The sequence below is a fragment of the Aphelocoma coerulescens genome, chromosome 6 (assembly GCF_041296385.1).
Source record: "Aphelocoma coerulescens isolate FSJ_1873_10779 chromosome 6, UR_Acoe_1.0, whole genome shotgun sequence".
In the NCBI taxonomy this organism is placed as follows: Eukaryota; Metazoa; Chordata; class Aves; order Passeriformes; family Corvidae; genus Aphelocoma; species Aphelocoma coerulescens.
In genome coordinates this window covers 32,089,430-32,102,580 of record NC_091020.1, presented here as the reverse complement: position 1 = coordinate 32,102,580, position 13,151 = coordinate 32,089,430, and the positions used below count along the sequence as shown (strand labels likewise).

General features: G+C 39.6%; 1 protein-coding gene across 4 annotated transcripts in view; it reads right to left on the bottom strand.

Moving 5' to 3' along the window:
• WDR11 (WD repeat domain 11) overlaps window positions 1-12,866 on the bottom strand; it is a 35,307-nt gene extending 22,441 nt beyond the window's left edge. The window contains exons 1-11 of one of the 4 annotated variants that reach the window (XM_069020153.1): window positions 12,666-12,866; window positions 11,541-11,652; window positions 8,027-8,180; window positions 6,641-6,814; window positions 5,412-5,598; window positions 4,783-4,948; window positions 4,419-4,533; window positions 3,297-3,492; window positions 2,131-2,234; window positions 1,484-1,660; window positions 67-151 (exon numbers count right to left, since the gene is read on the bottom strand). In XM_069020153.1, coding sequence (XP_068876254.1) covers window positions 67-151; window positions 1,484-1,660; window positions 2,131-2,234; window positions 3,297-3,492; window positions 4,419-4,533; window positions 4,783-4,948; window positions 5,412-5,598; window positions 6,641-6,814; window positions 8,027-8,180; window positions 11,541-11,652; window positions 12,666-12,751 — 1,556 coding nt within the window. In that variant the 5' untranslated portion in view covers window positions 12,752-12,866. The remainder of the gene's footprint in view (window positions 1-66; window positions 152-1,483; window positions 1,661-2,130; window positions 2,235-3,296; window positions 3,493-4,418; window positions 4,534-4,782; window positions 4,949-5,411; window positions 5,599-6,640; window positions 6,815-8,026; window positions 8,181-11,540; window positions 11,653-12,665) is intronic. The other 3 variants (XM_069020154.1, XM_069020155.1, XM_069020156.1) reach the window with 3 other exon arrangements.
• Between the last annotated feature and the right edge of the window lie 285 nt (window positions 12,867-13,151).

Genomic DNA, 13,151 nt, shown 5'->3' with positions numbered 1-13,151 from the left:
TCACTCAGGTGTTTCAGCATTTGTTTCCTAAAAGGATTATAGCAGGAATTAAAATTAAAATCTTACTTGACTTCACAGGAATGGATGCTTAACTCTTTGTGGAGGAGTCCACTTGTAAGGTGAAACACCAGGACAGAGCCATTGCTGGTACCTATAAAAATTGATTAAAAAATATAGGCACACATTTTATTTTTTTCTTCCATACTTTAGTGAAAATTCAGCATTTACAGCTATTTCTGTCTCTCTATCTTATTTTTAGATACCTGTAACTATTATATTTTACAATTTTAGAAAAACTATTTTAATGTCTAGCACTTAAATCCCAAATATTTAACCCTCTGCAGCCACTGATATCCACTTGGATCAAGATATTTTTCCAAACCTTTTTGTAGAGGCTGTAGAAAATCTGATTATTCTTCTTGCATTTCCACAACACACCCATCCAGCTGCAGAAGAAAGGAATGTTTCTTTTTGCTTTGATTACTGGAGATGAGTAAATGCCTCAAGGAAATGTTTTAGCTGTTATCCACCAATAATGCCAGGGGAGAATCCTGGGTAGATTTTATGGAATCATTAAAGTAATTCTGCTTTCTCATCCCTGAAATAATGACTTCTTTCAAATTAGAAATCAGTAACTTAGCTATGAGCTTCAATTACATCAAAAACCTTCTGAAATACTGAAACTTACAATTTTCCATTAGACACTTCTTTATATTCATATCAACTTTATGAAATACAACAATGGATACCAAAAGAGACATTCAGGTATGTTAAATTTGCAAAGACCTTGCTGCAAATCCCTTTGCAAATAGGGAACCTATTTGCTCCCTAATCTTTTCATTTCACCTGTTCTAACAGTTACAGCTCATGGAAAACCACAAGTTACATTTTAGCAGCATCACATCACGTCATGATGGACTGCCTATGGTTTAGAGCACAACTCTGAAAGAGGATGCCAAAAAAAATTAGGTTTAAATAGGGAGGACTTCGAGTTAATAAATCAGGTGCTCACTGGCAACTCTTTTAATATCTAGATGACTTTAAGTACATTTGTGGTAAGACAGAATAGATTCATCCAGGAAAAATAACGTGCTGCGAGTGTAATTTTAGAAACTCACATCAGAGCAAAAATAAATTCTCTGTAAAGTTCATTTACTTATTCCAGGAATGCAGGGCTGCAGAAGTCAGTATTTCCTGACATTCAGAATGAAGTGAGAGCAACATGTAAAATGCTGAGTGTATCAACAGACCAACATCACAGTAAATGACAGGATAAATCCAAACTTACTACGTACAGCATCTTTCAGGTAGCATTGCTCAAACCCAAGGCAGGAAAAAAGAACCCAAAGACTACCAAAGAAGCAAACCAATACAAGGATCACCATCTGCAATAAGCTACACAGGATCAACAAATATAGATTTTTATTTTATTAGCAACTATATTTGCATTTAATACTGAATATATTGTTTTCAAGGCACTCACCAACAGCAAGGATGGGCTCATACTGCTTGATGTTTTTGGTGGTGAGGGGCGGGCACATGCGGATGGCGAACGGAGGCAGAGGCAGCCCTGACAGAAGTCCTGTCAGCAGGAATTTGAGGTGCACTTCCTGCAGAAATGAATTCCTTAACTCTTCTCCAGCGCTTGCACCTTGCCCTGCTTAAAAATGAAAGCTCTTGTTAGTAAGAAATTTTAATTGGAGATGTTATGGAAAGTTTTCAGACAGAAATTTATATAATAAAAAGCTACAAATGCATAAGGCACATTTGTTCCTCTTGAGCTTTGTATGATGAAACTTTTTGGAACAATGGTTGCCATCTAGATTTCACAAAGATGGCATGTGTCAGATACATCGGCTTCTAAGATTAGGATCAAAAAATCAAAGTGTTTTGGCCAGATTCCATTTTAAAATACTATTTTTCCTCAAAGAAAATGAACTTGGAACACTGGTCCTCAACACAAAATCCTCAAGAGCATTCATTTGATTATTTCTTCAGCAAACAGGAATTCTTTTTATTTCAGATTTACCATTAGAAAATAATTCTTAAGTTCTTAAGAAAAGTAAGATGTACAATGATTCAAAACCATGAGAAATTAGTAGCAGTAGAATCAATGAAAGAAATTCTTACCAATCATGCTGTCCAATGAGAGGTCTGGAAGTTTATTTTGGAATGCTCCTACAGGGATTCCACAGAAGGAGACTGGGGAGTACAGAGGTGATGCACTTGAACTGCTGCAAAAGAAATGGAAACAAGTTCCTCATACAAGGACAATCTCCATCCCCAAGGGACTCAAACAGCCCCTGCAGCCTTGGCAGCCATGTCCTGCTGGGCTGGGGCAGGTCTGTGTCATGAGCAAAGAGCAGAAACCTACTTGGCTCTTACAGTATTACATTTTTCTTGGTTATATAATCATGACAAAGATCAGTGTTTTAGAAATGACTCTTAAGAATAGAAGTAAAACCCAAGAACATATGGATTCTAAGTAGCTTTCCTGGATATGCAGCACAAGGAATCCATCTAGCAGTATTTTTGAGAACAGCAAGAATAAAAACACTAAATCTCTGATGAGCAACAAAAGGATCTATGTTGAAAATCTGGTACTACTGACATTTAAAAGAATTCTGTTTCTTTTATGGCAGTAAGTTATTTATTTTATTCCATGGTACTTTAAAGGGTTATTGCAGCAGAACAACCTTAATACAATGAATGTTCAAAGCACTGTATTACTTCACACAGCATTTTGAGAGACTACACAAAATGTAAAATTTTAAAGGCTCTGTGTATCAAAACATGTTTATACCACCCTATTCCAGTCACCTGCTGTGCAGCTTCATATTGCTCAGTGTCAAATTCACACAAATCCAGCAGAAAGCCATTCCCCTACTAAAAGTGTAGTTCTTTACAGACTCATTTTTGTCCTTACATATGACTGAAAGTGAGGGATCCATTCCTAAGGAAAATTATATGGTCTGAAGAAAGCCAAATGAGAGGAAAATGCTCCCCCAAAATAATGTGAACAGTCATTCTATCTTTTGTTTTCTTAGTCCAGACAGTCAGGATGGAACTGCCTTTTAAAGTGAAAAGAGTAAATATAGCTCCTGCACTTCCTCAAAGAAAGGGAACTGATCTATCTGGGTGACATAGTTTGCTCCTCTTCCTTCACCCACACACATGTACAGTACTTGAAACACTTCCACACACAGAAGGATCACTGTTGACTTAAAAATACAACGGAATACTGAACACCACTTGTAAAAAAAAGCAGCTTTGGTAAGAAAAGGAAATCCCCTTACCTGTTCCGCACATTTCTGCCAGAAATGCTGGATTTTAATTCCCAGATCATCACCCTGCCATCACTGACTATGAGTGCTGCAGAATTCTCATTCACTGGGCAGCACACCATGCTGAAGGGTCGAACTGTTTTGGTCACCCTGATGGCATCACACTGACTTCTTAAATCATAAACCAGCTCCTGAACTGGGTCTGGATCTGTAACATCAACGTCCCACAGAGGACAAACAATTAGGGTGAAAAATACGTAATGTGATCAATCAACAAAGGTAAATTTGAAGAACAACTGAGCTCTTAGATTGAAATCCATGTGCTTCCTGTGCAACCATTAGGAAAAGCAATCAAAAACTGCACACTCTTGATCTTGCTGTACACAAAACAGCTCTGGAAAGCTCTCCAAAATGTAACTTTGTCTTCGTACTATATTATTCCATATGAGTCTTGTAAAACCTAAAAAAATAACTGTTTCGTAGCTGGGAAGAATATGCACCTGCTCTCCACAATCTGAAACTCCAGGTTCATTGGTAAACCTGGAAACCAGTAATGTAGCTCACTAGAAATTAGCAAACTGCCCAAACCAAAATAAACAAACAAAAATCACTGTTTTCCCTTTTTTCCAGTCTCCACCATTAGATTTAAAAGACCATTCTTAGTAACATTTCATGAGACAAAAGTTTAATAATTCAGATTTAATCTAAATTTAAGCCCATATCTTAGCTCTAAAATACATTTTTCCAATTGACCAAATGACTTCCAAAATCTTGTGTTTGTCTGAAAAATGTTTTTTCTTAAAGATAAAAAGAACACCATAATAATATTTTACTTAAAACATTATTGTATATGGTACTTATGTTAAGCTACTTAATAACTCAAGTATTATGTAGTGATAGAAGTATTTTCAGGATATTAATAGAAACTATTTTGCACTTAATATCAGAGAAGTCAAAAACTGTTTAGGGAAAATGTACCATAAATTTCAATTTAAACTCAATATATAAGAGACAAAACGCTAGAATGGCTGTAATTCATCATCCTGCGTGGGGCATGATGGTCATTATTGGTGTTAAATTACTAATTAAAATGCATCAAAATTCATTTCTGGACATTTTTGACACAAAACTCACCTGGCTCCTCATTTGGAGTTGCAGTGATGCTGCAGTTGGATCTGCGAACTCTTAATGTGATACAACCATTTTCATGTAGACAAAATAACCCATCCCTCTGAAAACAAGGAATTACCTGGGCAGAGAGATGTCTGTTAGATTGCATACTCAAAATCCTACCCTTTGCAAAGGACACTTGCAAGGGAACCTACAACTCCTGATGTTTAAGCAAACCATTAAAAATGCTACCATTAAGGCAACACTTCCATTAATTTCTTCTGCTACAGGGTTTGTGACTAAGGAAGTCAATTAAATTGAAAAACTGAAAGGTTTTGATTGAATTGTTTGCTGTTACAGGGATAAAACCCAATCAAATCTTCCTTACCTGTATGAAAGGCACCCCAGTCCTTTCAATTGCAATCACACCCACTGTCTGATTCACTTCCAAGTCAAGGATCAGAATTTCCCTGGGATACAGTAAGAGCATGTAGTTTCTTTTGGAAGGTAAATATGACAACTGAAGACAGTCATTGAGTGTTACAGATTCAGCACTGGAAAATCAGACATGAACTTTTATCAGCTTGTGTCAACAAACAGAGCAAGTTCAAAATAAAATGAACAGTTTCATTTTTCCTGCAATTGCATTTTTTCACCCCTATTTTGATCACAAGGCAATTGCAGATTTCCATTTATCTGTCAGAGCATCACCGACTTCCAAAAACGCATTCTGTTGACTTTTGTCTAAATAAGATTATAGAGTAATTTTAAAAATTGCACTTCATTCAAATGGAACAAGTGTAATTCTTGCACATCTCAAATCCAAAGCAATTCACTTGGGAACAGTGCTGGCTGCCCTGACATTTACTGGCATTCATGGGAAATTACCCTCAGACACAGTGCTTACTCCAATTTGTACACTGTTGTGCTTATTACCTTACAGGCTTTAACCTAAGTACACTGATAAAATATACAGGTATACAAAGCATTATCTGAGAAGAAGTATTTGCAACCTACCTTGGTTTTTCATTACTGATTAGGATTTTTACTTTATCAAGGGCCTTTTTGGCCCCTGTAGCAGCAGCCAGCTTGTTGTGAGAAGGACTGGAATGGGGACTAGAGATGTAAACTTTCTTCCCTGAGCTGGCAGGAGCTTTGGAAGGGGAGAAGTCAGAGATGAACACAATTCCTTCACTAGTGAGCACTGGACCAAGAAAGAAAAATAGCACAATTCAGTCTGAAATTTGGTTGTGGCATTCCATTTTACTGACATTTTGATGAGGAGAAATGCTAATAACTTTGGTAATACTGTATCAGATAGAAAACCCGTAATTCTAGACAACCAGCACTTTGCAACTGAAAGAGCAGCAGATGGTCCATTACAATCAATTAATAGCCACAAAACTCAACTTTTCAAAATTAAGTTTATATTAAAAACTACTGTGTTAGTGGCAGAAAGAGTTATTCTCTCTCATCAACTGTTTTTAAGATTCACAATGCAAATAGAAGGCAGAATATACATAGACTGTATCACCATATTTTGTTCTTATGCAGAGCATGGCTCAAATTATCATTAATTCACATTATTTATGTTGCAGCATAAAGCTCAGCTAAAGTGTTTCTAGAAGGTTGAATGGTATGGCAGAAAAAAAAATCCCCAGACTACAAAGGCTGGCAACTGCACAGTCTCATTACAGATCAGAAGTGATGAAGCTAAACTCAAGAATAAAATGGTGACTCTTTTATTTCTCTCTGTTTCTTTCTGCTAAAATTAATAAATCTGTACTACATCCCCCTTGACATCTGAATTGCTTCTGGTACTGATCTCACACTGAGTCCTCTAAAATCCTTTCTGTTGAAAATAACGTTTGTTCTTGGTCTACTTATCTCACTGGCTTCTCCCTCAGCACCCATCCTTTTACATTTCACAGGGCTCTCTATACTTGGCTTTCCCCAGCTCCCTCTCTACACACTTTACACTCCTTTTGTAAAGTCTCAAACATTTCTTTTCAGATCTCTAACTTCTCCACTCATGCCTGCTTTTCCCCTTCCCACACAACAGCATCCTCTGAAATAAGATTCCACACTGGCCAAAGGCTCCCTGTCTTTGCTTTCAGACTTCTTATTGACATTTCTGACGTTATTCTCTCTAATCCATTACTTTTAATTTCAACATTTACATTCAGTTTAACGATTTTCCTGGTCATGCATATCTAGACCCCACTGTTTTATACATATAAACTTACAAGCTAAATGTGAGGGATCAAAGGGGTCAAATGAAAAAGACAGGATATTTTCAGCATAACTCTTCTTCCAAAGTTTGGTGCCTGTGTCTGCATTCCACAGTACAATATAGTTAGGTGGGTGAACTGCAAGCAGTAAATCTCTGGAAGCATCTTGATTCCACAGCCACTGCATGTCTGTCAAAGGAAATAGGGAACAAATTTATTATTTGGGATGGTATCAGTATTGGACCTGGAAATAAATGTCTTCTCCATTCTAAATCCTTTTAATCAGTCTTAAGCTCAAGAGTAAAATGAAACTGAGTGTAACACTCAAGAATGCAAGTACAGTGCTTAAAGAACAGGATCAATTGAAAGGGGTACAATCATCCCAGCTGGGCATCATTTAAATATTCAGGATAAATGGACATTGAAGACTAGGTTTTCTGTCAGTAAGAACAGAGAGATCCCTCAGTTCCTTGCAAGGAGCTGTACAGAGCTCTGTACATGCTGACAGTGCAGTGCTGGAGACAACAGGCAGGCAGTGGATGAAGGCTCCCCAGGGCACCTCTTACCAGTCACTACATGACCTCACCAGCTCACAGATTTCTACAGTTCATAGGTATTAAGATGTCAAATAAAACCCCCCTCTTCCTTCCTCAGTTGTTATTCTGTTTTACCAATTCAGCTCATTCAGAGCTGTAAGAGCTTTCCCTAGTTTCACAGAAGATATGACTTCATTTGGCCTGAGAAACTATAGAAATCTTCAATTGTCATGGTCAGAACTCCTTTAAATGTTCAGTGAATTGGTGTCAGGAGCAAATAAAACCCAATTTATAATGCACGAACAAACAAAAAGTAAAAAAAACTTACAAAAGGAAGTGTGGCCAATAAAGAAATTTTCAGTGGCCCAGTATCAGACTTAAAATATTGCATTTTCTTGGATTTATAAAACAGAAAAATAACAAAAAAACCCCACCCTAATTTCATAAGAGGACTTTCATATAATAGGTTAAAAAACCCACCAGGTATGACATAAGCATCATCACAAATTTTTAAAACAGCTGAAATGCTCAAAAAACCCCAACCCCAACTGAAAGGCACGAAGATGTATTTGACATAATAAATGTTATTATTTCAGTCAACAACATTCATAAAAATAGATTCTACCTTTTTGCACAAGATCTTGGAAAACATCACCATAATGAATTAAATCTCACAGCGTTCCTCTGGGAGACAGTAAATCTTACATTTACTCATAAAATGAACAAGCAAACATACAGAAGGCTGGTAATCCCAACAGGAAAACTCCCTGTCAGAACTGAGCACAGTTTATAAAAGGCAGGTGATGGATTTGTACACAATGCTCCATAAAATAAGTCCTATATAAACATCAGGCACTATCATTACCTTGAATGGGCTTTGAATGTTCCTGTATTTCACAGCGGGCAGTTCCTGTTGCCACATCCCACACAATTATTTTTCCTGTGGCATCAGCAGAAGCCAAACGTAAGGAATATGGAGAGCCAATATTGTGGTGGTAATTTTCCTTAGCCCATTTAACCTGAAAATACAGATGGGAATTGGTTAAAGGAGGCAAATATATAACACAGACACCACACTTCATGTTCTTCAGATAGATAAATAATGAACTCAATAAAAAAGCATGGTAATAGTTAAAGCCAACAACACCTGTAACATACCTTTAAGCTACCATCACTTGTGTAAATTTAAGGTAGGTCACCACTGTGCTGCATGACTGCATGGCTGATATTCTCAAATTACATAAATCAACAGTTCTCTTTCCTGAAGGTAACTACAACAATCCAAACATACACACCATGTATATAAAGAATTTATTCAAATATTTAGAGGAAACTAAATGGCAGTGTTTAAGGTTTTGTGGGCCCCCACAAACCTAAACCCACTGACTTCCAAACAAATGAAAGCTGAAAAATTATCATTCCATTTTTATACACATCCTAAAACATGTAATTTTCTGAATCTAGCAAATATATTGTGCTATTGGTGAGGAAGGAAGGTTAGTCTTTCATCTACGTGTTGGCTCATAACTAAATAACAGAATAAGGTATTGCTGACATTTGATAACTTTTTGGTTATTTTCAGCACGTTGCCACCACTGATTTCCAGGTACCACTTTCCACTTTGGGATTTCAAACTGCACAGGCTTGTAAATTGGCAATACTTATGAGAAATCTGTGTCTTGAAATCTGAAACACTCAGTCTACAACTCCCCCCAGATTACAAGGGGATGGATAACATTGACTTCTTCCTTATCAGTCCCACATGGAGCTGTTCTGCTATCTGCTTTTAAGGTGAACTTCTGCCCCAGAAGAGACTGCAGACACTGACAGAATAAAGAAACATTATTGCTAAGCTAATGGGAATTCACCTGCTACAAAAATTCCACCCTAGCCAGCTACCTGTGTGCTGTCACTGCCTGACACAGAAAGGGTGAGGCAAACACAAGACTTCCTGTAGATCCTGAAAACATGACATTTAAAAACTGTGATAGGATTATCATTAGGCACCACTAACTTTGCACCGTGAAACAGATTTACAGCAGCATTCAGAGCCCTGCAGGCACCTTTGTGCTGCCCCTCTCAGAGGTGTGAGCAGGATGTATCTCACAAACCAGCTGAATAAATACACAAATGTGACACGTGCACAGCACACAATCTCTAGCTCTAGCTATAAACTCAAAGTATGTTTCTACCAGAATCACAAAGAATTCTTGAGAGACTCTCCTCTACCTATAAATTTCATTTTTGCAATTCCTGCTTCCCTGCTGTTCAAGAAAGAACTACCCCTGAGGCTATCTGCATGTATAACTGTAGTTGTAAAAACCTACAAAGCTACTTATTTCTCAGTTAAATATATATTACTTCAAAGCAAATTCCAAGTCTGGAAAACATCCTTTCTCAAAGGAGGAGTTGTCATTAAGTTCAGAACAAAAAGGAGACCTTTACATGACCAGCCCTGACCAGAAGAGCCCATGTGGTGCTCCCACACCATGAACCTCTTTCCTCTCTGCAGTCACACTGCTCCAACAAGGTCCCCACACAGGACTTGACCTTCTGATAAAAGAAATTATTTGCTAACAGTATTAGTCACTGTCTACCCTGACTTCAAAATACAGCAGCACCAGAAACAGGAACCAGAGGTGACTTTCTTTCATTTCCACAATCCATACCACCTCATTTATAAGGCCTTATTATCACTGTTTACTAATGCATCAAAAAGGACGCAAACATAACTTCAATCCTCTCATTCTTGTGATAGGTCAGAAAACTTCTCTCATAATTAAATTTTCTTCTGTAAAAGCACACTTTCAATACTCTTTGTACAGGTAAAATCAGATACAATCCACGTCATACAAAGTCATCATCCTCCCACAAACACCTTTTGGACAGATGAACAACTAACATGGATCCATTTCCAGTTAAGCTATTATCTATCCCAAACACAGTTATGACAGCCAAAAGACACGATGTATTTAAAGGAAAATAGCAAAATGGACTGCAGAAGGATCATGAAACAATTGCTTTTTTTCTTTGTTTTCTTCATAACAGATGTAGAGTACTTTGGAATTTTTCAGAACTGAAGCACAGGTTTTTTGGGAGAAGATCCCCGTGGACTGAGTTTGCTGGGGTGAGCCTCTACTACAAGGAGTTTAAGTCAGACTTACACAGCCACTCCAGCTTATTTATGCTCTTAGCTTTTATAAACTCGTAAAAAAAAAACAATTTAGGAATTGAAGAAAATTTCTTAGAGATGTAAAGGTATCTGCAATCATCATGGACTCATAATCATTTCTTATATAATGCCTATTTCTTAAAGTAGAAGGGAATTTCTTTACATTCTTTCACCTCATAAATTAGCCATTGTCTTACAGTCTACTTCTGTTCATAAAGCTTCATGTAGTGGCTTTGAAAAATTATCTTATAAATTATTGGACTTCAGCACTTCTTTTCCTTTTGAAATAATGTAACTTCTCAAAGCTAGCAAACGTAACCAAAACTCATTAAAATGCTATCACTGCATGGAATAATATCAAATTTTGCTACAATTTGTTATCTAAGCTAAGTGAAAATGTTAAAGCAGAATGCACAATGAACCTTTTTCTTCTGCTATAAAAACATCCCACCAAAATCCTCCTATGACCCTATTATTCTTCATAAATTATTGACTGCCTTCCAATAAATACAGCACTTGTGCCAAGGATCATCAAACACATCTGCCAGGCAATCAATCCTCTAAACCCTAAGTGAATCTGTCATTGTCCACAATCAAAGAAATGATGAATCAAAGAAATACATCCTGTTCCACACTCCACCCAAAGTCAAACTCTGCAATTTCAAGTCAAGGACCTTCAAAGGAAAGCACAGGCAGCCTACACTTAAACTAAAATTTTAACCGTTTTGTATCACTAAAATAAATGTTCAGCTTTGTCTGCTATTGTTCCTTTTCGATAGGTAAAAAAATTTTTAAAAGCTTAAAAGTAGCTTTCTAGACAAATGGTGCACTTCCCACAACAGGGAGGATCAGAAAGGGCAGCAGCCAAGAGCTCCATTTGGTATTTTGTAATGTTCATTTGAAATCCTCTCATGTTAACAGCTTTCCTAGAAATGTATCTATGTTCTGTAACACTAACAAATGTTTCTAGGTAGTCTATATCTTATATTCTATATCTACATTTTCTAGAAAGATATACCATCAACCTCAGCTCGAATTTCAGTACATATGGTTTGACTTAGCTGCAAAAGAGATCACCTAAAATATGGGTATTTTACATCACATTTCATGTGAAAATCACATGGAACATCATGTCAAATATTTACAGTGATTTAGAACAGTAACATCTGCACCAGAACCAATATACCTTAAACCAGACACAACTCACCTTGACAACACTGGCTTTGTGTCTTTCCAAAACCTGCAAAGTCTGAGCAGAATTGGCATCCACTACCAGCACGAGGGAATGGCATCCATACGCAATCAAACCTTGCCAGCCCCTGGAAAAGCACAGAGCATCATCAACAAGTGAAATGGAACAAAAGCTCTTCACATCAGGAATGAGGGGTTTTTTTTGGTAAGTTGAATGCGTGCTACTAGAAAGCATAATTGATGTTTATCAGATAATAAATACTATTTAGTAACATAAAAGCATTATAAAATAATATTGCACTGTCTGCTGAAACCGTAAGCCACCACAAAGCACCTCTTTGTGTCCATCTCTAAAAGTCTTCCTCTCTTAAGTTTAAAACATCACATAGGAATTCATGAAGAGCATTCCCAAATTTTACATGTACGAACATAGGTAAGAAATATATTTGCAATTATATAATTAACTGCATATTTTTTAACTATTTATTTACTTATTTACAGACAAAAAAGGAGCATGTTAACAATTATTACAGTAACAGTGAAAATCTGCTGAGGCCTGTCTGACTTCAGGATAAGATGACAACAGTATCATAGAATGGTTTGGGATGAAAGGGACCTTAAAGATCATCCAGTGCCACCCCCTGCCATGGGCAGGGACACCTTCCACTATCCCAGGGTGCTCCAAGCCCCGTCCAACCTCGCCTTGGACACTGCCAGGGATGGGGCAGCCACAGCTTCTGTGGGCACCCTGTGCCAGGGCCTCAGCACCCTCAGAGGGAAGAATTTCTTCCTGATACCTAATCTCGACCTATTCTGCTTCAATGGGAACCCACGTGTCACTGCCGGGAGGGACAGGGCCACGCTCGTCCCTGGGCACGGCTTTGTCCCTGCCCAGAGCTGGACAGCAGCAGCTCCATGGGCTCCCCGCGGGCGCTGCGCCGGCCGCTCCAGGGGATGGATCCATCGCTATCCCAGCCCCCGATTCCCGACGCTGCATGGGGGCTCCCTGGACGCCCCGGCACCAGCGTGGCCTCGCAGGCGGAGGCAACGCCGGGGCAGAGCCAAGCCCGACCCGCGGCTGCGGCCAAGGAGCCGCGGGGGGGACCCGGGACCCCACGCCCGCCCGCGGCCCGGCCCTCACCAATCCGCCGCGCCCCGGTTGGGCGCGCTGAGGGCGCCCGTCAGGGTCCGCGCCGGCAGCTTGATGTTGACGGTGAAACGCTGCATAGCGAGGCCGGCAGGCAAAGGAGCCCAGAGCGCAGCCCGGCGGGGCGGCCCCAGCCCCGGCAGCCGCTGCCGAGCGCCGCGGCCCTGCCGGCACCGCCCCGCAGGAAGCGCCGCCTCGGCGCCGCCGCCGCTCGCAGCTCGGCCGGGGCCCCGCGGCCCGGGATCGGCAGTTCCGCCGCCCTGCCCTGCCCCGCCCCGGCCGGGCCGTGCGCGTGTCTGCGGCCGGACGCGGTCCTTCCGCACCTCGGAATCGTTCGAGTTGGAAGGGACCTCTGGAGATCATCCAAGGCAGGGTCACCCGGGGCAGGTGGCACAGGAACGCGTCCAGGTGGGTTTGGAATGTCTCCAGACAGGGAGACTCCACACCCTCCCCGGGCACCTGTTCCAGAGCTCTGCCACC